Source organism: Fukomys damarensis, unplaced genomic scaffold, assembly GCF_012274545.1.
Source record: "Fukomys damarensis isolate Sample0158 unplaced genomic scaffold, DMR_v1.0_HiC HiC_scaffold_15, whole genome shotgun sequence".
In the NCBI taxonomy this organism is placed as follows: domain Eukaryota; kingdom Metazoa; phylum Chordata; class Mammalia; order Rodentia; family Bathyergidae; genus Fukomys; species Fukomys damarensis.
The window spans coordinates 43,552,113-43,579,666 of NW_022900927.1; the positions used below are offsets into that span (position 1 = coordinate 43,552,113).

The 27,554-nt window shown below is 34.4% G+C and overlaps 1 protein-coding gene across 1 annotated transcript in view; it reads left to right on the top strand.

Annotated features, from left to right (window-relative positions):
- The window catches only part of Otogl (otogelin like), a 175,203-nt gene that overhangs the window by 91,906 nt on the left and 55,743 nt on the right, over positions 1–27,554 (top strand). Inside the window, exons 27-32 of the mRNA XM_010643722.3 lie at positions 6,790–6,924; positions 12,575–12,724; positions 15,007–15,126; positions 17,482–17,598; positions 20,973–21,129; positions 22,223–22,249. Coding sequence (XP_010642024.1) covers positions 6,790–6,924; positions 12,575–12,724; positions 15,007–15,126; positions 17,482–17,598; positions 20,973–21,129; positions 22,223–22,249 — 706 coding nt within the window. The remainder of the gene's footprint in view (positions 1–6,789; positions 6,925–12,574; positions 12,725–15,006; positions 15,127–17,481; positions 17,599–20,972; positions 21,130–22,222; positions 22,250–27,554) is intronic.

Genomic DNA, 27,554 nt, shown 5'->3' on the forward strand with positions numbered 1-27,554 from the left:
TCTGCCACTGCTTTTTAAATTATATCTGCTTTTAACTTTCTGCGTTCTTGCTCTCTGTCTTTCAGTATCTCCTCTGGTTTCTCTTTGTCTTTTTAAAAAATCACCTTTTCGTCTTGCAATTCAAGACAATTCTAGACAAGAAGACTCCTTCGGGGAAAAGACCAGGTGTTAATCACTGTTTCACAAGGGAGAATTGTTCTCCTGGGAGCATTGTGTGGTTCATTGAATGTGGACTGAGCTGGATGTCTGTTCTTGCTCTATACCTGTTTCTCCTAGAACTTGGTGTGTTCACTCATGCGATCTTAGTCACACCTTCAGGCTGATGAGATCTAAATCTATAAGCACAGCTCTGCCTCTCAGCTTCTCGCCTGTCTTTCTGACTCATGTTCATGTCTACAATAATATATATTTTATTTTATTAATCTTTCTAAGATTCATACCATCAACATGTGATTGATTATAAGAACCATAGTGATCTGCCTCACAGAATCAAATGCCTCTGCCAGGCTCTCGGAGCCTCTGTCGACTTTTCTTGCCTTCACATCTTTTCTCAGGGTACTGTCTATGATTTTTTTTTTCTACTCTCTCAAAGAGATGTTTCAAGCTTACATTGAACTGTCTTATTCTTATATCCCATTGTTTTATCTCTATTAGTACATAATGTTTACATTCCTTGTGTGTATACATACCTTCAACACCAAGTATGTAAAGAAACACTTCTTCTTCTTCTTTTTTTTTTTGATACCGTGGATTGAACTCCGGTCCTTGCACTTGTGAGGCAGGCAGCAGAACCACTGAGCTAAATCCCCAGCCCTAGCACAACATTTCTTAAACTCAGGATTGTGTGCCCATCACCTGGGGATATTGTTAAAATACAGATTCAGTTTTGCAACAGGGTCTTAGATTCTTCCTAACCAGCTATCATGTGTGGCTTATGCTGTATGTTTACCAACCATACTTTGAATCCTAAGGATGGAACGCATTTGTTTAAAAAAAAAAAAAGAACTTGATTTTAGTTATTTTTGAAGTTCTCTTCTGAATAGTCAATTTTAAGTCACATTCAGAAAAAAAAGGGTTTCTTTGACAATATCATGTCAAAATGACATGTCCCTTTGGATGCATCATTGCTATTTAAGATTATTTTTATGGTATCATATCAAATAGTAGGACAAAAATTCTAGAAAACGCTATATTCATTTCATATATGGAAAAACATTTGCAATCATCTACCAGAAGCCATTGAAACTTTATCTGTGCTGCCATTTTTTAATATGTAGCAATAGTCCTTTAATAGTCTATTAATGCATGCATTAATATTTTATTAATTTAATAAACATTTTTGATTTTTTTAAATGTAAACTATGCTAATAAGAACATGTTAATTATATGTATCCTACATTAGGAACATTTTTTTTTCTCAGTTCTGGGGATTGAACTCAGGATCTTGCACTCGCCAGGCAGGTGCAGAACCGCTGTGCTACATCCCTGGCCCAACAGAGCATTCAGTGATACAGCTTTTTGTTTCTTCTCGGTACTAGGGATAGAACTCAGGACCTTGCGCTCTCAAGGCAGGTGTGGTGCCACCGCACTATATCCCTGGCCCAGGGAAGATTTATTTAAAAAATCTTGAAGTTTAGATGTCATGCATTATGTTCTTTTTTTTTCTCTTCCCCAATCATTGCAAACTTCTGGGCATGTGGGGAAATCAGCAACTACTTACTAGTATTTTCTGTCTGGCTTTTTCTTAACCTTTTGTTTCCCTTTGCAATAGAGAAAGCATAGTATTTAGCACTTCACTTTTATATAATGATTATGCAGAAAATATTTCAAGTAGCATATTTATTTCAACTCTGATTTCTGGCAAGACAAAAGTATATTATTGAGTTTGATGCTGCACAATTATAGCAGTACTTCTCTCTTGGTGTTGCAATATAACCACGTTAGTCAATTTCACTGGCAAGAGCCATTTAGGTGTGGCATTTAGTGCTTACAATCTGACTTCCTATGTTCACCTTTGTCACTGAATCCTTCTGTTAAAATAAAAATATCTTGGTCAGTTTCAGTTTCTGTTTTTTAAAACTGTTGATAGCATTGAAATTTGCATCACCAGGGCCAGGGATTTAGCTCAGTGGTTCTACCACCTGCCTCACAAGCGTGAAGACCCGAATCAATCCCTGGTACCCAAAATAACCAAATAAATAAAAAAGTACTGCAAATGAATGAGGACTGCAACATATAAATAAACAAAACAATATTAAAAAAAGAAATTTGCGACACTAATTCAATATTTGGTTAAAGATCTGTGTATTTAGTAAAACTAAGTCACAAAGAGTCTTAAAAGTCTAAATGAAAATCCTAGACTTGTATGCGCCTTTTTTCTCACAAAATAAAAATGATCTTTTCAAAAGGAACATTGTTTATAAAAAGTTGACTTCAGAAATAATCTTTTACTGAATTTGACAACTTGAAGGAAAAATAAACCTTACTGTTAATAATAAATTATTGTTATACTACCAAGTTTTTAAATTGTATTTCCATGAGACATCTTACTTTTTATTTTTAAAATTAATAAAACCAGAATTGGACCCCAAAATGTTTTAGGACACTTTGATCAAACCATACATGAGAAATCCCAAATCATTTTCTTTTGTTATTAAACGTGATCACTGAATACCAAAGATAAATTAGTGATTGGCTAATGCAACCTAATTTTTGTCATCTTAAAATATGACTATTTCTCAATGTTTGAATTTTTTCCTCCTTCATAGTTTTTCTTTGGTAGCATTTTGTTTCCTTTTTTCAAAAAGTTAATTTTATCAATACACTTAAGGTATACAATATAATGACATTCATCCTTGGAAATTTGCACCTTTATATACCCATCCTGGTTTTTCTTTTTTCCCCGTCCCCTTCCCTCCCTTGAACCCCTCCATCCCTTCCTATTTACAAAGACTTTGTTTCCTATTTTTTCATTTTCTCATATTAATTCCATCCCCTTCTTTCCTTTCCCCACCCCTACCATTTTAGCATTTTGTTTTGTTTTTTCCACCTGCCAAGAGCTCCCAGGACAGAGCTGTCCTTCTCTGGAAGAATGAGCAGGGTGGCTGCCAGCACAGTTCATTTCCTTGCTATTGTTTTAGTGTTGGGAGTCCCCTGCGCTAATAGCAGATTTGATTCTTTCTTGTTGGCCAGCTGTGTTACCTTTATGCCAATTAAACATTACAGGTTTTATCTTTGTAACATATTTTCATCTTGTGAAAGTTACCTTTTATGTCTTTGGGCCCCAGGGAGGACCTAGTAATATAATTAATAAAAATTTCCCTTTTATTTCTTAATTGGGCTTTAAAAATTAATACTTACTCAATTTTATTTTAAAAGTGTTGTATTACTTGACCTCACAATTGAAGAGATCTTTAAGTTCTTTTCTTCTTACCCCACAGTTGTGTGATTTTTAAAGGTAACGAAATTTTAGTTACAAAGCACTTATAACTATTAAATGTATACTTATCAGACTTCAAAAATTCAAGTCCAGTGGTATTTTATTTATTTTGAAGGCAGTCTGCCTTTTACTGTAAATAGCATGCACTACATAACACTTTTTTTTTTTTCAGTACTGGAGATTGAAAACGGGCATATGCACTGAACTACATTCGCAGACCTTTAAATTTTCTTTTTCGATACAGGATCTTTCTAAGTTGCTAAATTGCCAGGCTGGGCTCAAACTTGCTGTCCTCCTGTCCCAGTACTGGGATTACAGGTGTGTACCACCATGCCTGGTCAAATACATCAATTTTTAAGTGTTTTGAGGCAAATTGAGGTAAAAGATCAAGAGATAAGAAATGGTTTAAGGGGAAAAAGATGAGAAAAAAATAAATCAAAACTCCAACATCTTGACCTATACTATAAAGTCAATGTAAGAAAGAGAGCACTGAATGTCCAAGGAAAAAATAATAGGAAATATTCCAGTTTCCAGATCCATAAATACATGATGAGTGCCAAGCAGTGCTAGGGTTCTTCTTATAACTTGTTCTAGATTCAGGTTTTCAATATTTTTTTTTTCAAGTGATATCCCAAATATTTACTGCCCTCCTTAAACCTTTAAAAACATTTAAATTTCATCTCTCAATTTTTCATACCTGTATATTTTTCCACTTTAACGTTCATTGTGTGCTTTTTATGTGCCAGGGCCCAAACTGAGAAGTGAAGGTACAATGGTGAGTAGAAACAGAAGTGGGCCTTGCTTCATTTGACCTTAGGTTGTTGGAGAAGTGTTTCATTTAATCACAAAATTGAAATCACAACTGTAAAAGTCAATAATTGCTTAAATGCAAAATTCAGTTAAACCCTTTCAGTTTTTATCTGTTGTTCTTGAAGTCACTCACCTTATTTCCTTTGATGTAATTCTACTGATTCTGGTCTTTTGTCTCTGTTCACCCCTGTGGCTCTTTTCTCTAAGTGTCTTGAAACACTGAACCTCATAGTTTCTGTGTCTGACTCCTCCATAAAACTCTCAGCTGCTTGTACTTTTGTAATTCTTGAAGACACAGATCCTTATTTTACTTATCCGTTTTACTCTAGGCTGCCATATGGACCTGGACGTTGTGTAGATTAGTAACTCTTAAAAGGAGTCGGGGCTCCGACAGGTGCCGTGAGTGACATGTGGAAAGCAGTAATATATTTCCTTGAGCGGTGCTGACATTTCAAGATTTGGAATCCTTTGCAAGAAAGTTCTCTATCAGAATTGTCGGAATAAAGAGAATAAAGAATTTGAGGAATCCATACAACACATTGATATTGACCTTTTTCCTCTAGCTTTGTAATCATTACTTATTGTGTTGCCTAGCAACTGTGGCATTATTTCTAAACCTAATATTAACTTGAAACAGATTAGAAATGGAAATTTTTAAAACCTGATTCTTAGGCATTTCTATTGTTTCAGATTTCTGGCAGCAATAACATGATGAGAGACCACATAATACAGACTTCTTGAAATTTCTGATTTAATATGAAGAATAAAGCCAACACCGAGACACTAATTAATGGCAGTAGAAATGTAGTGTCAATAGAGAGCCTTGCAGCTAGCTTTTCCCATCCCTCGGTCTAAATAACTCTTCTCAAGAGGAAAGGCAAAACAAACCCCCGAATTATACATTTTTCTTTGAAAATCATTCACAAAAGCATAAAAGTGTAGCATTATTTTTTGAGTAGTACAATGCCGTAATCATTTTAATGACCCTTATTATTCTGCCTTTCAAAATTTAGGCAGTGCTTTGGAAAAAGATTAAGGAGAAGCAACTTAGCACTTATAAGGTAAAAAATGGGTTACAGAGAGACACATTAATTACTGCATCAACAGCATTCATTTAAAACCTACACCCTAGGCACTAGACTGCAGTAATTACTAGTAAGTCTGGAAGCATTTGGCTGAACAAAGAAATATATTGATCTAGTGTTCATATTGCTAGTGATGTGGAAATCTATGTGAATTTACATAAGGACTTACATGATTTACAAACATTTAATGACTTCTCACTATAAAAATAAGTGACTCATTTATCTCAAGATGAAGAAGCTTGAGGAAACGTGTGAGCCTTTAAAAACTGGCCATTGAGTCCAAAGAGAAATGTTATGTTTGTTTCTTTCCTTTTGATGAAACCTTCACTTTCCACCAATCAGTGAAATGGCCCTTTGAGCAGTGTTGGGGGGAAAAGGATGACATTGGAAATTTGACAAACATCACAGATTTCCCCTCCCTAGGACACTGATGTAAGAGGCAATGGATATATTAGATTGATTTAATCATTCCATATTGTATACATATATCATAACATTTTACTCCATAAATATATACAATTATCATTTGTCAACTAAAAAATTAAAAAATACAGATACAACAATCATTTTATGAATTTCTGGGGTCTTCAGAACCTAAAAGCCCATGTATAAAACTGGGATGCAAAAGTAGAAAGTCTGATTCTGGAGAGCATGTTTTTAATGATGGAATGGGGAATAGCTAAAGAAAGTGGTCTGGATCTGGACTTAATGATATAGTGTGTGAGGCTACATAATGTTCTTTGAAGCTAAGGATTTCCTATGGCCTAAAGCTGACTTTCTCTTCAGCCATTTTTAGCCCTTTCCTAATATAAAAACAAAACAATGCAAAACAAAATAGGGTTTGGAATTTTGCCTTTAGATTTATGTAGTTAAATGGCCTTGGACAGTCAATTAATCCATCTTAATTTCAGTTTCCTGATCTGTGAAATAGAGATAATAGCAAATTCAAAATGTTATCATAAGAATTAAATATAATAAAGTTATAAAGTTCAAGAAATTAAAAATGTAAGTTCAAAACAAGCCATCAAATTATATGTATTATATTTACTAATACATATCAGTTTTGTATCTACTTTTATTGTAATTGTAATTGTTTGCCAAGAAAACTCCCTAAAACATATTTAAATTGAAAATATTTATTTTAGAGGCTCTCATCAGTGATTTATTGTCTTGTTAGTTATTTACTGATAATATTAAAATGGTGATAAGTCCAAGCTATAGTAATAAAATGAAAGCAAATTACCAGAACAAAATTTTAAAGAAATATTACAGGTGAGTGCTTGATAATTGAACTTCTGTAAAAGTTTTCACATTATTAGATTAAACATTTTTTATTTTAAAGGTAAGTTGTTTTTGAATTCCAGTGTAATTCATTATAAATCTTTGTCTTAGAATTGCTAGTAAAAATATCTAAAAATTTATATTAACAAAATGTTTCTCTTTTTGACATTTCAGAGTACTGATGATTCAGATATATCTATCCTTGCCCAGAACAAGAAATGCTTTGACAATGATATTGTTTGTTCTAAAAGTGTTTTGATTTCAGTTGGTGACACTGAAATTTACCTGAATGATACACCTTACAAGCAGGTTAGTGAATTTTTTTTTTTTTTGTAAAATCATTTTAAATTGTCCAAAGGTAACTGCAAATATAGTGGAAATGATTTGGCTACTCCTCTCTGTTAAGTGGTTACAAGATCCAGATTTTATATTGTCATTTTACTTAGCTTTAGTACATCACACGTGGCTTGTGTCTCCTGTCTATACCCTTCTTCACAGTTTAACTGCTTCCACTTTTCTTGCTCCTTGTGGCCATCATTCTGGCCCTCTCAACCAATACTTGTCCCACGTGAGCCTTCAGTGGCCTGCGATTGGCACTCCTAGGTCCCGTCTCATATCCTCCCCTCTAGAACATCCTCACACACTATAGGCGGAGAAGGTTTTCCAAAACAGAAATCTAACCTCTCGCTTGTTATTCCAGTGTCTAAAAACCTCCAGATGTCTTTCTGTTGCTCTCACAAGGCCTTGCGAATATGCTGCTCATCATTCCCACTTTACCTCTCATCTCTCTCTGCTTTGCGCTCATGTTTCAAAAGTCAGTACTTCCGTCAGGTCTTTATATATTGTAGCTTCTTTTATTCACCTCGGGTGTTCCATGCAATATCATTGCTGTTATATGCAGCTGTCTCTCCATTTACTTATTCTTGTGTGATGTCTTACCTCCTCCTTGTGTCTCAAGCACATTTTTAGATCACATATCACACTTTTTTGCATGGTTCTCTGTCTTTCCCAGTGGCCCATGAGTTATATAAGTACTGGGATCACTGTCTCCCTCATTTATTCTTGTATCATTAGCTCCTGCCTGCCTGTGTTAAAAGAAAAAATAAATTTCATACATTTACTCACTCATAATGTCTGCTGTGTATCAAATCTTGAGCTAAGTATTGAAGCTATAACAGAAAAAAGACACTGTGCTTGCATCAAACGAACTTACGTTCAAGCAGTGGATACATTCAAGTAGATAAGGGTGTGCAGTGTAATATGAGATGGTTATATTGTATAAATGCTAACCAGGAACACCTGGGAAGAACAGTAACATGACCTAGCATGCTGATGGTAATTACTAAGAATATAGACTTTAAAGTCAGTCAACAGTGACAGCACTTTTATTCTAACATGTGCTAGATGTGTCGTTCTAGTAAAGTTCTTACTAAACTTCTGTGAGCTGTGCAGTTTCCACTTGTAAATTGAGGATGATTATAAAATCTGTCCCTTAATTTTATATGAGGATTGAAATGAAAGTATGAAGTAGTAGATTTTTAGTACTTGTTCTCTTCTCCATCCTCCTCATTTTTGAGCACTCAGAAGGTGTGCTCTGGATGAAACAATATGAAATGAATCTAGAGGATGCATGGATACCAGGTAGGTGAAGAGAGTCAGTAGGACTATAATACTGCTCACACACAGTAGCAGAGCTGGAAGATAAAATGCCACATTTGGACAACTGCAACTAATTTACTATGGTTGAAGCATGGTATACAGAGGAACGGTTGGAGGATACAGTGAAGAGGTTTAGGGACAGCTTGCCCTGCATGAATAGGAGGTGTGGGAGTGGAGTATTGAACAAACGTATTGGATTTAGACTATGCAATCTTTAAGAGCATGAGACATTTGAGCTTCATTTTATAGCTTAGACATTTTGGAGTTGTGGAGTACATAATCTGACAATGACCTTTAAAATTAAAACTAACCTCTTTTTGGGGGTCTTAGAATCGTACTTCTTTAAAGCATGGTCTGAAAGCCGCTTCATTAAGATCATCTGGAATATTTGTTGTTAAGTGCTGGTTTCTGTGTCCTGCATCAGTAATTAGAATGACTCAGGTTGAAAATGAAACTAATATTTTTAATGCCACCTTAACTTCTTCTGCATATTAAACTTTGAGTACATTGCCCTAGTACATAGCCTATATCTCAGGCAGAGAGACCAGCAAGGAAGCAATTATTAAACTGTGGGCAAGTCAGAGATTCTACAATTACGCTGAAATCTTTTGAAGTAATTAAACCCCTTGGCAAGCCATCAGACAGATATTAATTTATAGGTTAAAGTTCTCTCTATGAATAAAGATGTTTTTAAAAAAGAAAAAAGTGTAAACGCTCATATATAGACAGCTTGACACATTTTTGAAGTGGTAATTATAGTCTGTAAAACTTTCAACTTCCAATTTTCACTTGTATGTGAGTGTTAATGAATTTCCTTTAGGTCCTGAAGAATTAAGTAAGAGTAAGGAAGTCATAAATAAAAAAATGGAAATAAAGTATTTGTAAATGGGGAGGGAAGGAGGGGCTGAAGGGAGGGCAGGGACAAGAGGAAAAATGAGAACCAAGACCTGCTGTCATATAAAGGTACAAGATCCCAATAATGAATGTAACTGTACTGTATACCTAAAATGTACCAATAATCAATTAAAATAATGGGGAGGGAAGGAGGGGCTGAAGGGAGGGCAGGGACAAGAGGAAAAATGAGAACCAAGACCTGCTGTCATATAAAGGTACAAGATCCCAATAATGAATGTAACTGTACTGTATACCTAAAATGTACCAATAAACTCAATTAAAAATAGTTTGACCCTAATAAATCCACTGTTAATATTTTTTGAACATCAAAAGTGAAAATAAGTACCATTCATTTTGACATATAGACTGCTCATTTATTTTTATGTAAATACACAATTGTAATTCAAATATATGAGATATAAATATTTTATTTATTCAAGTTGTATTTAAAGTGTCTTAATTATTCACATTTCTAATTTATCTTTTTAGTATCACTAGTGTTTATTTAAAATGCTGTAATTCTCATCTGAACTAGAGGTCTCTATTTTGGACAATTTGTAGTACTTCACTCTTCTAAAAAGAAACATTATCTTCTAATGTGAAATGTCTATTAATCTAGAAAGTAAGGATTACAGGAATTACTTTTGATCAAAAAAGATCATTTTGGAAGTAAACTGCTCTGACTAATGAAATGAATTTTACCTCAAAACGCAAATAGAAATGATTTGTTTTTTATATTGAGATAAATGATATAAAACCAACCTGTGGGGGAAAGACAATAAAGTAAACAAATTGGAGAATATAAAGATCCTGAAAAGTGCACTGAAGACAATAATAACAGGTTTTGTGGCAAAGAATGACTTTCAGGCAGCACAGGTCACATAAATTATGGGTCTGGTGCAAAATTTGGGGCTCCTTGTTCAAAATAGAAAGAATATTTCCTTTGTTTTTGGTTTCTCTTGGCCTGTCATGATGTTTTTAATATTTGCATTTATTTAATGCTGTGCTCTCTTGGGTACAGGGTTACCCCTGAGGTAAGAGCATACTCACAGCCTGGGGACCTTGCCCCGTCACTACTGCAAGGCACTAGGGTGCAGGCTCCCAGCCCCACCTGTCCTGCCTCTACACTGTGAATGGAATACCCTGGATAGGGGCAGAGAGGCATGGAGCCTAGAACCAACCCCGAGAGGTAGTAGGACAGCAGGAAGTAGAGAACATGCAAGTTACTTCTCCAAGGCTTTGGAACATGATCATTATTCCATCTGCCTTCACTTACAATCACAAATTCAAAGATAAAACAATTAGAATTTCAAGGTGGCAACTGCAGATCATTGATCCTCAAGTGTGGGCTTCCAATGCACTGTCCAAATGTCTACCATCTGGCCTATTTGGGAAATTAGAGTTTTCTAGGCCAATTAGAAAATACTTGCTTGAGCAGGAAGCATGTGAGTCAGAGCTGATGAAAATGAACTAACTGGGGAGAAAAGTACCTAGCAGGAGGAAGAGCAAGCACATAGGATCAGATGGTGCAGGTGGAGTAAAACGGAACTACAGAAATAAGGTGTCAGTGGAGTCTGGTAAGTAAAGGATGAAGACTGGAATAATGTAGAAGGTATGGAGTTGGCTGGAGCCAGTTAGCAATAGTTGTTCTGTCCTTGCTGCCTTAATGTACTGAGTCAACTCAAAATGTTGATCTTCCATGGTCATTTTGACTTTGGGAGAAAGCCAGAAGTCACATGGTATTAGACCTGGTAGGTGAAGACACATTATGATGTTTTTACAAGCCAGTATTTACACTGCATGACACTCAGCAGAAACATTCACTATAGTTTTGGTTACATTTTGTAAAGGCACTCAAAGAAGAGGGCTTCCACAGTGCTTCAGAAAGTGGCAAGGACAGTGGGCTAAGTGTGGTCAAAACAAGAGGGAATATTTTGAGATGAGTTAATGGCAATGAATCTTTTATTGTAATAGATTTAAGAAATTAAACCTTCACTGTATGTTTTGATCACACCTTTTATAAGGTTACACATAGTGCATCTATACTATGTAATATAATACTGTACACCTATTGTAAGTACATCCTTGATCTAGGATGGTGAGAACTCCTGTGGATTTGACTAGGTTTATTTCATTTACTGTTTGAAGTGTTTGTTTTAACTGTAGTAGAGTATTCTCAAACTACACTTTTGTGATTCATTTGAGAAGAAATATGAGTGAAGGATTTCATGTCTCCTTCCTATTTTTGTTCTGCTCCTGGATAAATTGATTTTACCTACTTTGACATAGTATGTTTCTTTGGCAATTATATAAGTTAATTTTAAGGCCATATTCAAAATAATCATATTTAGGGTATAACCTGTGTTTACAATAATACATATTTTCACTTTATGCTAATGGTATTCTAAATCAATTTTCCAATTTCATATCTAATTCTCCCTATTTTTACTCTTTCTGGTATACATACTAACAATATTAATTGATATATACTAATGTAGTCATTAATACTAATAATATTTATTGATATCTGAAAAATATATATTAATTTCTTTTAAATACACAAACATGCGCTGTCACTTCCCTGCTCAAAGTACTTTTGTTGTCTACATTTTGAATATTTGGTAGCTACTCTATTATGAGTCACATGGTTGCAAAAGCTCTTAGATTATGCTTCATCGTGTAATCCTTGTCTTAGCCCTTTAATTTTCTTCTTAGTTCTGAACAAGTCTCGGGTATTCCTGTGCCTAAGTCTTGAAGGGATTCTTTTCGTTTGGAATGATTTCTTCTCTCTTCTCATTCCTCCCTATGCAGGATATTGTAGTGATCAGATCATGTCCCACCTCTTGCAGAAAGCCTCCCTAAGTCCCTTTGATTCCAATTCATCTCTCCTGCCTGCCTCTTTCTTTGTGGCTGTCTCTGCTTCTTTCTCTCTGTCCTCTCACGCACAAATACATGTGCATTGTGTGGATATATATATAGTGGCTTTGTTTTCAATATTCAACTTCTCTCTCGTAGAAATTTTCATTGGATTGGAAAGACAATATCTACTACAAGGCTTAATAAGTTTGTTTTGTTCAATAAATTTCTGATAACAGCACTAGACTGCATACATGCTATCATAAGCTACTCAGAAACATGAGCAAGGCAAGATTTCTCTCTTTTGCAGGCAATGTCATATGTTTTTAGTTCTCAGTCATGCCTATTTATTATTAGTGTTCATTTTCTAATTCTGTAAGCTCATCCTTAGTATCTCCCGAGGGCATTCCAGAATTCAGAAAATACATGGCCAAACAACAATAACTGTACACAGACAGTTATTGGCAGATATTGACTTAATTGATTTTATATATTTTGTTTAGAGGACATAATATTCATGGTGTCTTCTTTTTATTTTCTCTTTTGGAAGAAACGATCAGGTTTCTTTTTGGAAGACAATCCCACGTACCAGCTTTGGAAAGCTGGATTCTATATAGTAGTGTACTTCCCTGAGGAGGCTATCACTATTCTTTGGGACATGAAGACAACCATCCATATTAAAATTGGGCCACAATGGAAGGTATGTCCACCTAAGCCCTAAATGTGGTGCGAGAGAAATGAAAGTACATTTACCTTTTGAAGTTTGGTGAAAATAAAATGATAGATCTTTTTCCTTTAAGAAGTAGGTTATCTTTTCAGAACCACTAATCACACTCTTGTGGAGAAAAACATTGTCAACTAGAGTTAACTGTGCCTGTGTATTGTTCTTTTACACTTTAACTTTAACAGTACTTTTTTCCACAGTTGCTTGAGTCAGCTCCTTTATCCCCTCTTCCTTTAGCTTGTTTATGTGATTTGTTCATAATGCTCTTAGATTTTTTTGCAACCTATCTTCTGTATTTTACTACACATTCTGAATATATTTTATAAATTTACATAAGCAAAATTGTAATAAGATATTTTTGAAATGACTCTTATGGTTCCTGGGATTTTGACAAATACATGAAGTCTTAACTCATCACCACAGCTCTATATAGAAACAGTTATCCACCCCCTCATTTTGCTTGTGTTGCCTTTTTATTGTCAAATATTACCTCACCCCCCTACCCCAGGCAAACAATGATGTGTTTTCTATTGTTAAAGTTTTTGCTTTTTCCCAGTTAGTATATACATGGAATTGTTTAGTAGGTAGTCTTTGGGGCTTGGCTTTATTAACTTGGTAAAGTAAATTTAAGATTCATCAACATTATTGTGTGAATTAATAACTTGTTCCTGAACAATATTGAGTAGTATTTTGTTGTGGGAATATGCCAGAGCTGTTTACTTATTCATGATTGAAGACTTAATGTAAGTTGTTTACGATTTTTGATCATTTGTATTTTATTTATTTATTTATTTATTTATTTGGTACCAGGGATTGAACTTAGGGCCTTGTGCTTGTGAGGCAGGTGATGAAACACTGAGCTAAATCCCCAGCCTATCATTTGTATTTTAAATTATTGAATGTATCATTCTGTTAAATATTTTTATTAAATATTATTTATATTTTATTCAAAACATTTATAATTTGATTAAATATTTTAGGTTTAAATTTAAAGTTGTTTATTCTAAGCATTGCTACAACTAAAATAAATCTAGACAAATTAGAGAAAACCAGAAACAATATAGTCTCATAAACATTTTAAACACATTAAAAATTTAATATGCTGTAAATTATTATTATTATTATTATTATTATTATTATTATTATTAATTATTTTGTCCTGGGGATCGAACTCAGGACCTTGCGCTTGTGAGGCAGGTGGTGGAATCACTGAGCTACATCCCCGACCCCTATGCTCTAAATTTAAGACATAATAAAGAGGATAAAGCCCTCACATCTATTCCTAGATTTGCTTAAATCTCGCATATCTTTGATGAATCTGAAACAATCTTTGGTTATTTCTATCTTTCAACTTATGTTTTCTGTCATCGTTCACTATATATCTCTCGTCTACTTTTTTGAAAACAAGTTAACCATTTGTTCATTTATATTTGTCTCGCTGCTTCAGCTTTCCCATGATCACTGGTAGAAGGGATGACTATCTTTGGAGAGGAGTAGTTTCTAAGAACAGAGGCCCCATGGTAATAAGTGACCATTGCAATTGCAGTCCTAGGGTTATTGTCTGCTTTGCTGAAGATGTGAGCAGCCTACTTTGCCATTAAAAAGGGCTGCACTCATATTCAATAGTGAAGAGACAACATTTAAGAAATTTAAATTCAAGGTTTTAAGGAGGAATTGAACTGTTTTTGGAAGATCATCTATTTCTGCAAGTCTTCCTCCATCCTCTAAGAAGAGGAAATATTTTTTTCAGAGTAGTTGGAGAAAATCCAGTGGATATTGTAGATATAAATAGTTCATATGACTGTTGCAATCAATATTTCACAAGCCATAACTACTTAAATTATATTTATTATTACAACATCTACAGAGTCTAAAATAAATATCTCATTAAGTGGGCCTTTCATCATAAAAAGATTTGTATGTGTGTTTGTGTGTGTGTGTGTGTGTGTGTGTGTGTGTGTATGTATAATCTACATATATGTGTGTTTATATACTGTAGTGCAAAATTTTATTTTCTAATTTATTTATTTTGTTAGTAATATCAGTGCTGAGATGTTGATAAGTGTGGAGGATAAGATTTTGGGACTGACAAAATATTTTTGAGGATTTAAGTTAATTACAAATTAAACAGGTCTGAAAAATCCACTTTTCACAGAGCTTTTATTTTTTAAATGACTGCTATGAAGTTTTTAAGTTTGTAGTAAATACAATCATTAAATAAAGTAAATATAATACATTTCATGATATTTTTACTTTAGAACAAACTATCAGGATTGTGTGGAAACTTTGACAAATGTACTTCTAATGATATGACCACATCTAATAACTTGGAAGTGAGAAATGCTCAGGTATTTGGAGATAGCTGGGCATTAGGACAGGTAAGTTGAACATATGCATTTTGGAACTAAACAAAAACTGTTTTAGTTGTTTTTATTTGAATATTTTATTTTTAGAAAAAAATTTATTTAGGTTAATATCTTCACTTACTGTTTGCATAGTAATTCATAGGTGATGAACTTTCATATTTACCTTCTCTTACAATTCTTGTGACAGCCTTAGGATGCAAAAGATGTTGTCTCCACATATAAATGAAGAAATTGAATCTCAGTGAAGTTAAGTGACCTGTCTAATACATATTGCATGGACAGAAAGTAGCAGAGGTGACATTCAAACCCAGATCTCTCACATATTTTCCCAACCATAGCAAAGTGCCTTGTATCTGCATTTCTAAGGATTAGGCAATTTTTGCCACCTCAATTAATAGATGAAGGCAGAATTTCTTAATGTTTTTTTTTCAAATATCACTGGCATAAGTGTTACATATAAATAAGTGCTCTGTGTGTGTGTGTGTGTGTGTGTGTGTGTGTGTGTATACACGTGTTGGGGGTAAACTTGTAATCAACTCTCCTTGGGAGAAGTTGAGCAAATTGTTAGACAAGTTTATTTTTTGAAGGATTTCTTGAGACTTTATAAACTTACAAGGGTGTGATGTGTTGGGAATTTCCTGAAATCAGAGCACATAACCTGTTTTTTTATTTATAGATTCTCAATAAAGTAGTTTCTATGGAAGACGTTTTGAAAAAATACTAATTTAGAAAACAGATTAAAGTTGGAAATTGGTTCTGTCCTTGTCTGGTAGTGTGTTTTTTCTTTTGTTTTACTGTATTGCTCTTCTTAATTGATAAGAATGTTTGAAGTCACATTGTCTTCATTTGTTACCACTTGATGAATATAAATAAAGTAGAGTCTCCTCTAAAGAAATTTAGAGTCTAGTTAATAAATGAGGTAGAAAAATTAACAATAAATATATAGTGGAATGGGTTCTTTGATAGAAATATACACAGGTGGAGGTCATGAAGGTCCAAGATAGGTCAAGATGGTCCAAGATAGGCTGGTACCAACTGGTGCTCTGGGTGAAGTTTATCGGAAAGAAGACAACACGAAAAGGAAGGAATCGCTCTCTAGTAGTGTCAGTGGGGCTAGAGAATATCACACATAAAATGAATTTCAAGTTCAGTAAAGCCATATGTGGGATTTGAAATAGAGAGGGGCTGGAATGCAAAATGTAGATCTATAAGGCAGTCATGGGACAATGTTGTGAAGGTTAAGTTGTGTTGAGAGAAGATACTGCCAGATATGTAAGTGGAAATGTTCAGTTTTGAAATTCGGGATTGAGATCTGGAATGGAAATGGGATTTGACAGCTAGTAGTGTATTTAGGCTGTCGAAGTCAGGATGAGAAAAATAGCGGTCTAAGGATTAAATTTTACACAGAAGGGAGAGAGAAAGAGGTTGGGGTAGGGCAGTCAATGTACTACAGTAGCAGATAACTAATAGAAACTTGTGCCACAAAAACCAAATAAGGAGAGACCTTTAAGAAGGGCCAAATATAAACAGGATGAAAAGTAGCAGAAGGTCAAGCAGATGCAGGCTGAAGGTTCCCTTTATATTTAGTAGTGAAGGCATCATCGGCGACCTTTCTCCAGGTGGGTTTGCAGAGTTGGATTAGAGAAGACAGAAGCCAAATTGCTGAGGGTATGGGAGTTGAGTGTGTAGAAACTAGGCTACATACAATCCCCAGACAGTGGTCTGTGAGAAAAATACAGAAAGAAAAAATAAAGAAAAGAGGTTTGTGCTTATAGACATTGTCTCTGGTGTGAGAAACTGAAAGTGCAAAGGAGGATCGAAATGTATAATAGATAATGTGAAATAGAAAGAAAAGGTCCAAAGGGGAAGGGGAAAGTTAGGGGAAAGGAAAGAAGAGAAAGGAAAAAATGCGAGGAAATGAAAAAACAGAAACAAAGTCTTTCTAAATAGGGAGGATTGGAAGGGTTGAAGGGAGGGCAGGGGAATGGGGAAAAAATGAGAAACAAAATATATCATGTAAAGGTACAAATTCTCAATGATGAATGTCATTATACGGTATGCCTAGCATGTACCAATAAGTTTAATGAATAAAAACTAAATAAAATGCTTGCATTCATGAAAAACTAAAAATTATTATGTCTCCACTTCTGTTATCACTAGGATTTTAATATTCTGTTTAGTTGCTTTAAAATCATAATGTATGCTGTTAACCTACAGCCCTTATGGGTAAGGTAGGTACTTCAGGTAAACCCCAACTTTGAGAATGTATTAGATGCCACTGCTGTGGTTGAAGTTTGGTAGGAGATTTTGGTTTTAGCCTGAGATGTTACTCTTTTCAAACTTTCTCCTTTAAAATTTTTCTAACAGTGTGAAGAACCAAGTGAAATAATGAAGCCCTGTGAAGCACATCAAAACAAATTTCCTTACGCCAAAAAAGAATGCTCTATTTTGTACAGTGATGTGTTTGCTCCTTGTCGCAATGTGGTAACTGCATTCTTTACTAAACTCTTAAATTTCAAGATGTACTTTATCTATATCACGAATAGGACAAATGACTTTGTTATCCATTGGCTTTAGGTGTACTAAGTAACGATTGCTGGAGGATCTATTTAATAGTGTTTTAATGTAGAAGTGTAGCCAAATATGTTAATTTGTATTCTTCCTCGTGCTAGCGCATTTACCAATGTTCATTTATGTGTAGTATTTGTAATAATTGGTTCTAGTTTATGAAATGTTGTATAGCATTTTCTGATCATAAGTGTTTTTCTGTCTTCAGAGAACATTGCCACACGGGCAGTCTTCTCAGCCCAAAGTACAGCTTAATAGCATTACTAGTAGTGTGTTTAAAATGATTTTAGAAGCACATATTAAGGTGGAATGTAATTTATCCAGAAATTTAACTTTCTAAGCTCCTTGCTTACATAATAGTCTTAGGTCTTAATATAAGTTTTAAAATAGTTTAATATATTTGTGAAAATCAAGCATAATTCCTGCTGCCTACTAGATATGCTAGTTGTTTTAAGGAAAGTCAACTGTGTGAATTTTGAGTTGTGAGCTAAATTGGCTGCTTTTTTCTCAGAAAACCATTTTTTTTTACTTGAAAGAACAAAGCAGACAAATACGGTTATTCAGAAAAGAGTATTTGAAAATCAGTAACTTTGTGGTTTCAAAAAAATCTAATAGTACTTGTCTGATAATTGAACTTCCAATGGAAAAATACAGTTTTGTAAAACCTGGATTCACCACTATGAACTTAAAAATGTTTCAATATTTGGCTTTTCTGATAGTGAAGATGGTGATACTACTAAATGTGATCTGTTGCTACTGCACATAATAAAAAATCTTAACATTCAAGAGGATCCACATAAATTAGTGCATTTTCCAAATGTCCAATTCATGATGGTATAGAAGTATTCAGAAGTAAAGGATCCCTTCAAGGGCGAGTTAAACATAAGGATTTTAATATAACAAAGTACAAAGTTTATTGACTTGATTTTGAATTTTGCACTGTACCTAATCTTTAAAAAAACAGTATATTTGGAGTTTTCAGGTAGTATCAAGGCATATTACAATTATCTGAAGTAATATTAAAACACTCATTCCCTTCCAGCTATAATATACATATTTCAACTGAAACTCAACAGTTCCCCCCAAATCTAAACATTATGACAAACTGAATGAAAAACAGATTTGAGACCCAGTGGTGTACCATTGGCCCGGACACTAAAGAGATTTGCCAAAATGTAAAAACTTGCACTCTTTTCACTAATTCATTTTTGTTTCATTGAACATATTTGTTTTATTTCCTGAGAGATATCATTTATGTTAATGTTTGAGTCTATTATTATTTTTAAATGTCTGAGTTTTAATGTCTAATATGGTAAATAAGACAACCTACACAAAGAGGAAATTTTTTCCCCAGTTATTCCTTGGGTAGAAGACTAATGTCTAGAAAATTTAAAGAACTCAAAAAATATTAGGCCCTTAAAAAGGAAGGACTCAGAAAAGGGGCAACAAAAATGAATTGATGCTATTCACAAGTACAGTTGGTGAATAAATACATGAAAAAATGTTCAACATCGCAGACCATTATAGAAATACAAATCAAAACAACACTGAGATTTCATCCTACTCTTGAGAGAATGGCCATCATCAAGAAATCAGATAATAACAAATGTTAGCAAAGCTACGAAGAATGTGGAACCTTACTACATTGTTGGTGGAAATGCAGACTACTACAATTATAGAAATCATTATGAAGATTGTCCAAAAAACTAGAAATTTATATATATATCAAAGCATAATTTATAGACAAAACTTGGAAGTGGCCTATATATCCACAACAGATGAATTGATAAAAATGTATTTATACCCAGTGGCATATTACTGTGCCATAAAGAAGAACAAACCAGAGTCATTTGGAGTATAATGTAAAACATTATGTTTTACATTATAATGTAAAACAAATTAGAAACACAAGCTTAAATATCACATCAAAGCATAATTTATAGACAAAACTTGGAAGTGGCCTATATATCCACAACAGATGAATTGATAAAAATGTATTTATACCCAGTGGCATATTACTGTGCCATAAAGAAGAACAAACCAGAGTCATTTGGAGTATAATGTAAAACATTATGTTTTACATTATAATGTAAAACAAATTAGAAACACAAGCTTAAATATCACATGATTTCTCCTACATGAAAAACAACTATAAATAAACAAATGCTAAGGTAAAAAATAGATAATAGAAGGCAGGGAGATAGATCCTTAGCAAATGGGAAAGGGACCAAGAGATGGAGGGAGGTGGGAGGGAAAGGAGAAGGGAGATCAAAAATATTTTATGAGCATGTACCAGCTCACCACAAGAAATGTGATGGTAATATACTACAAACATGTACTAATAAAAAAGAAAAACGGCATAAGGAAAAAAAATTTAAAAATCTCCTAAACAAAAATTCTTTGGAAATCTTGATAATATTTAAGAGTGTAAAGGCATTTGGAGACAAAAAGTTTGAGGACTGCTACTTTAGAGATATATAAGTAGACTGTCAAATCCCATTTATAAAAAGGGTTGCTACTGAGACTTTTCAGTGTTCTAAAAGATCACAGATACTTTGACAAAAAATATTGTGCCCGACCTGATATTCTGAAACACAGAGCCTGCTAGGTCTTGTCCTGGCTGTTACTTGAAAAAGAATTAGCACATCAAGTGTTCTATACATAAAACACAAATTAATGACATCAAAACCTGCTTCTTTGATAACACTTTTGATAACACTTCTTTGATAACAGTTTTGTCAGCTACTTAACGAATCTAACATAAGGTAATTAAATAGCTGGGGATTTAGCTCAGTGGTTCTCCTGCCTGCTTTGCAAGCACAGGGTCCCGAGTTCGATCCCTGGTACAAAGAAAAAAAAAAAGGTAACTAAGTAAATATGTGAAATTGTAAAGGAGTTGTTATTGTCATTTATAATTGCTACAGTGTTGCCTCAAAGATGCCTAAAAACATGTAAAGTACAACTGGAAGCAGAATATGCTCATCTTTCAGTACTGATGAACATGCCGATGATGAAATAACCAACATCCCAAGAGATTAATCTGTTATGTCACAGACGTTGAAATTATATTTGTTATTCTTATTACTTGTTTTGCTTGCTCTTTGATGTGACATTTACCTAAATCTTCCTTCTTTCTGCAGTACAGAGATTTGAGATAATGAAAGCCCTCCAGATGGCAGTGTTGAGCTGATGATACCAAATTGAAACGTACACCAGTTAGCTTTCTTTAGCAGTTGGAGTTTTCATCATGGTTCATACTGAAATTATGTCGTATTTCACTTCACTTTCAGGTTGATGTTACTTCTTTTGCCAAAAATTGCCATGAAGATACGTGCAACTGTAACCTTGGTGGGGATTGTGAGTGTTTATGCACTAGTATAGCAGCCTATGCACACACGTGTTGTCAGGAGGGGATAGCCATTCACTGGAGGTCATCCACTCACTGCTGTGAGTACCCTACTTTCAATATCATAGGGAGAAACCTTTTTAAAAGAACTGTAATTAAGTCTGAGTCATTTGTAAGAAAATGGATGGATCTTGGCACCATAAAGCTAGGTGAAATAAATTAGACATAGAAGGTTGACGATCTATCTTATGGTTTGTCTTATAGGAGAAATCCAAAATATAAATAAAGAGCAAAACAAAAGAGAGAAGATAGAAAATAGGGAGGTAGACCTCGTGAAGGTGGGAAAGGGATCTGGGGAAGAAGAGAGTGGGGGAAGGAAGGAGAAGTAGAAAAACAATCGAGATGACCTGGATTTAGCTCAGTGATGCTGACACCGGCCTCGAAAGCGCAAGGTCCCGAGTCTGGTCCTTGGTACAAACAACAGCAGCAGCAAAAACAAAAAGCAAGCAAACAAACAAAAAACCAATCAAGACGTGATGTCTCCAAGATGAATGAAATTATTGTGTATTGCAAACATATACTAATAATAAAAAATAAAGAGAACATTTATATTAGTTGTTCTATCATATAGTTAATTCCATGGAACTCATGAAAACAGAAATGACTATGTTTTATGTTCCTTTGACAATGAGAAGTTGTAGTTATCAAAAGGAAAAATTCGTGGTAATATTTGTATTATGTTTAACTGCTGTCTCTGCAACATTTGAAATATGTTATCTTGTTTGCCATCCTCAGAGAAGCTTTGACTCCTATCTTTTTATGCCTGTGAGCTTTTACTGTTCTGATAATAAGAATCATATTTAAGAAATCTTCAACTTTTAGATTTGACTCCAAATATTTTATTTACTTATGTAGGTGGGTAGTCATTTGAAGAACATATTACAATTTGTATAGTTTCTTGTTGATGTTTCTAAATTGATGGATGTAATTGAATACCTTTAAAATAATCTTATGAAATTTAATTAATTATGACACATCACCTAAAAGAATTTTCTTTTTCCATAGGAAATTGTTAAATAATGTAACACTCTTTCATGTGTTTATTGATAAAAATATGGCCATATCTCACATGCATTCAAATAAGTAGTCAGCTTGTTATATATAGCTTAATATTTGTTCTTTTTTCCCTTTTAGCTTTTGATTGTGAATATTACAATGAAGGTATGTAAAATTACATTATGCTATTCTATTAGGTGTGTTTTCACATTAAAAGTTTTTGAACAATTTGTACTCTGAACAAAGTATAAATAGTTATTGCTCAATTTATCACTTTATGAAGGCCTGTCTAAATTTCTAAGTACTCATATTAAACTTTATCTTTTGAATAATAAAAGTGTGTAACTTAAGCTTTCAGCACTTAAAAAATCCTTAATACTGTAAACAGTTTTGGAATAACATGGGCAGATGAGTAAAGTTAGTGTTTTTTACATCAAATATATACTTTTTATCATCAGGTATAATATGGACATTGGTAAAATTTTTAAAAATTTATTTTTAATAAACAATAGTATATATTTAATCCTTAAATTTTTGAAAAATATTTTATTTTTAATTAACAACAATAATAGTGTCTATGGGATATAAATGTAATATTTTGGTAGTGGCATACACTGTGAAATTGTAAAATCAGGCTAATTAGCACATCTGTCACCTCCACATTTATCATTATTTGTAGTGAGAATATCTAAAGTCCTTTCTTTTAGCTGTTTGTCCTGACAACAAAAGAAATCCTGTCATTTCTGACAACATGGATCACTGTAGAAGACATTATAAGTGTAATAAGCCAGGCAGAGAGCCTGATACCATAATGTCTCATTCATATGTACCTTCTAAAGTAGTCAAACTGAGAGCGAGAGAGTAAAGTGGTGATTACCGGAGGCTGGAAGTGGGGAGTGAGTGAGGACAGAAGAGATGTTGGTCAAAGAATGCAAAGCTTCAGCTAAATCGTAGAAATAAATTCTGGTCTCTACTGCACGGCATTGGGACTATAAAATTTTATCATGCTGTGGAAATCAAAGATACAAAATACTGATATTATGGTAGCAAAAAAGAATTAATTTTACCAACAGTATAGGAAAAAATAAGTACATAATGTCAGAGTGAAAACCTACTACTATAATGGTGACCTGGAATATGATCAGGTGTCCAGAATTGCCATGAAAAGTCTGAGAAAATATGTTGCCTAAGACTAAGACATAGCAGAGAAAAGACAGAATTATATTTTTAGTAAAATGCCAGAAGGTAGCAGGTTAGAATTGTGCTTTTTGTCAAATTTATTCAGCGATGAAGGCATAGCCATCAAAACCAAATTTAGGTGAATAAAATGACCAAGGAAACTGTGCATTGTGAAAGGATCTGGACAAACTATAGGGAACCTGGGAAAAAGCAATCGGTCTATGGCATAGAGAGATCTGTCAAGTGTAAAATGTCTGCAGAAGGCAGAGAAGGCTAGATAACTTTACAGAAATAGAAATAATGAATCAAAAAGAAAGTGATCATTTTAGTTTTTGGTTGTTTTTTTATATTTATAGAAATTTGATGGATGAATAAAATTTAATATTAAAAAAACTACATAAAGAAAATCTAACTTAAAAAGTTTCCTGTTCAATATTTTAAACAGACAGACACACAAGCACACAGACACACATCTAGGAAGAGAGGGGAAAGCGACGGAGAGAGAGAGGAAGACTCTATATTAAGGAGAGGGAGAAGGGGAGAGGGAGAGAGAGGTTTTGTAGTATTTCTTTGTATCCTATGATTAAAATGCCTAATGGTGCAACATTGACAATAGTTTTGCTGTATTTACTTTTCCTTCGTCATGTAATTTAAACTTCAGCATGTCATTCTTTTATTTTGTTATCAACACTTTTCAGAAGGGGAAATTGAGGCACAGAGATTAAATAACTGCTCAGATCTCTTAGCCAAAATGTGGTCCTGGCACGTACAAGCAATCTGACTTCAGAACCAGTGAGCTTTATGCTTTCACCCAGCCTAGTACTAGTTAGCGCGTCCGCTTGTAGGGATGACCACCAGACATTGTTATACCATGTTCTGCATAACACGTACAGACATTGATTTGAGAAAACCCTGCAATAATTTTCTTACTTAAACATTCTTATCTCACACAGCTCTCTGTGAAAGTCTCCATCTGTGCCTTTGTAGTTTTTGGCATTCCTTCTGCAGACCACTGGACCCAGCATAGAATTTTCTATGCGTACTGAATCACTGCTTCTTACTACTTGGAACATTTTGCCTTCTGTCAAGTCTGCTGCGCTTCTAGTGATGGTTCGATTTTACAGTGTGTTACAGAATTCTCAAAACAGTTCTAGTTCCATTTATAATGCAGTAACGATAACATCAGAGTATGAACACAGGGAATGTGGGCTTCCTCAGACAGGTAAACTCTGTGCAGTGGCAGAGGAACCTGTTTTCTAGGATTAAAGCAACAGGGAAAAGCTCTAAGAGGTCGATGTGGGGGTGGGTAAGAGCTTGTAAAAGTAACTCAGTAGGGATAGATGGTTGAAAGAGAGTATAGATTTGTGGAGATTGTTGATGGCAATCATAAAAAGAAAATAACGTTAAATGATTATCCCATTTGTTTCTTCCCAGATAATTTTGCAGCTATGGTAACCTTACCTTCTTCCTTATACTTTTACATCTGAAACCTATCCCTTTCTTCACTTACTACATGACAGACACTATGTTATTCAGATTGTAATATTATTTAAAGAAAACTCAGGAGTAGTCATTATTCCGTAGTAAAAAAAATGTTTGAAAATGAAAATGATAGGCGAATCAGAGCTCCCCATTGAAATTACTTTACTCCAGTAATTCCTAGCATTAGGATTCTTTTTTTTTTTTTTGTAACCGGAGATTGAACTCAGGACCTTGAGCTTGAGAGGCAGGTGGTGGAACTAAGTCCACTTAACTGAGCTAAGTTCCCGGCAAGGATTCTGTAGAATATCTTCATGTTCACTTCTGTGGCACATACTTACAATGTAAAAGTTTTGTGGTTAATGCTGTTTGTGAGCAAAGACTTTGCTATCCTGCTAAAAACTGGCACACAATTTTAAAAATTTAGTGTGATTTTACTAGGCAGGATGTGCTCACTTCTGTATTTAAAGAATTACTATAGGAAGTGATTGCTTTCAGTCAACACTGAAATTATACTATTCTCTGCAGAAAATTAATGATAAGTTCAATGACTTTTCTCTCTCAGTTGCTGATGAAAATAGTCCAGAAGCAATATATTAACTAACTGAGAGTCAATATAAAAATATTAGGTTTTTGGTTCAAATGGATTTCTCAGGTAATGACTTCAGGTTCCTGTAGTGAGGGGTAGGTGCAGTAGGAGGAAGGAAAAATTTCCTTAGCTGTCCATATCCTCTTTCCTTCTTATATTGAATATCTTTGTGGGTTCTTCAAGTCCTCAAGTTGCTGCTGTGTATATGTCTTCTTCATTTCGTACTGTAACTCTGTATGATTCATGTATTTGTGCATTACTTTCATATTTAAGCAAACCTGAATATTCGTAATTTGAAAAATATTTGCATCTTGGACGTTTATGTCACTGCCCCGTCCTACCTAGATAATCCTTAAATGGTAAAGACATTTGGCATAATTTTCTTTTTTTTTTTTCCACCAAGTTCACTGGTGCTTTTTAGGTATACAGTACAGTTACATTTATCATTTGGATCTTGCACCTTTACATGATGTATCTCAGTTCTTATTTCTTCCCCATTCCCCTGCCCTCCCTTCACCCCTCCACCCTTCCCTATTTACAAACACTTTGTTTTCATTTTTTCCTTTTCTCGTATTTTTTCTTTTCCCTTCTTTCCTTTCCCCTACCCCTCCCACTTCCCCTACTCCTTTAGACCTTTTCTTCCCATTTCACATTATCAATTATACATTGCAATTCTTACTTAGACTTTCAGCTTTTCATACCAGAGAAACTATTTGGTATTTATATATGTATGTCCTATTTACTTCATTTAAGAATATAGCTTCAACATACTATCTAGAATGTATAAAGAACTAAAAAATTCAGGCTCCCCAAATATAAAGACCCAATTTAAAAACGGGCATCTGAAATGAGCAGACTTTTCTCAGACAAAGAAATAAAAGCAGCAAGTAAATATATGACAAAATGCTCCACATCACTGGTCATTCGAGAGATGCAGATGAAAACAACACTGAGATTCCACCTCACCCCAGAAAGAAGAAATCAACCAATAACAAATGCTGGTGGGGTTGTGGAGAGAAAGAAATCCTTTTCCATTGTGGTGGGAGTGCAGACTGGTGCAACCACTGTGGAAGTCAATATGGAAATACTTCAAAAAACTGGAATTAGAAGTCCCATTTGACCCAGCCATCCCTCTGCTGGGTATCTTTCTAAACAAATTAAAAGAATCATACCACAGCTATGCATGCTCATCCATGTTTATAGTGCAAAGTCTGTAATAGCTAAAACTTGGAAACAGCCCAATTGCCCATCAGTTGGAGACTAGATAAAGAAGATGTGGTTTTTCCATAAAATGAAGTTCTATTCAGCCATAAAGAATGAGAAACTAGAGTTATTCACAGGAAACTGGTTGACATTGAGGCCATACTCTTAAGTGAAATAAATAAGACCCACATGTATAAATACCAAATAGTTTATCTGGTGTGAAAAACTAAAAGTGTAAATAAGATCCAAATTGTATAACTGACAATGTGAAATAGGAAGACAAGGGCTAATGGAGTATGGGAAGTGGGAAGGGTAGGAGAAAGGAAAGAAGGGAAAAGAAAAAAATATGAGAAAAGGAAAAAATGGAAACAAAGTCTTTGTAAATAGGGGAGGATGGAGGGGGTGAAGAAATGGCAGGGAATGGGGAAAAATAAAAACCAAGATCTGTCATTTAAAGATACAAGATCCCAATGATGAATGTAACTGTACTGTATACCTAAAAAGCACCAATAGACTCAATGAAAAAAAAAAGAGTATGTCCTCAGTGTGCATCCACGTAACTATAAATGACTCTAGTTTCTCATTCTTTATGGCTGAGTAGTGCTCCATTTATTTAAAAAAAAATCTACTTTATCCAGTCTCCAGCTGATGGGCAACTGGGCTGTTTCCAAGTTTTAGCTATTACAAACTGTTGGCATGATTTTCTTTGTTCTTGTACATTTTGGCTTACAGAACAATGTTGTGTGTACTCTCCATTTGTAACAGAAATGGTGGATCCATGACTGCCAAACGCATAAAGAGATTCTTCACTGTTTCTGCCTAACTACACCTTGGTGTGCTTGCAAAGTTTTTTAAGTTCTCATTTCTACTCAAAGTATAGAAGTCCTTCAAGAAGTGCTTTTTCTCGTGGTATATAAGGGGCCCCAGCTGCTGCATGGTGACAAAGATATGAGTGGAAGGAGCACTTGATCATAAACTTCCTTCTGGGTCCCCCCATGTCTCTCAGTACTCATGGTGGAG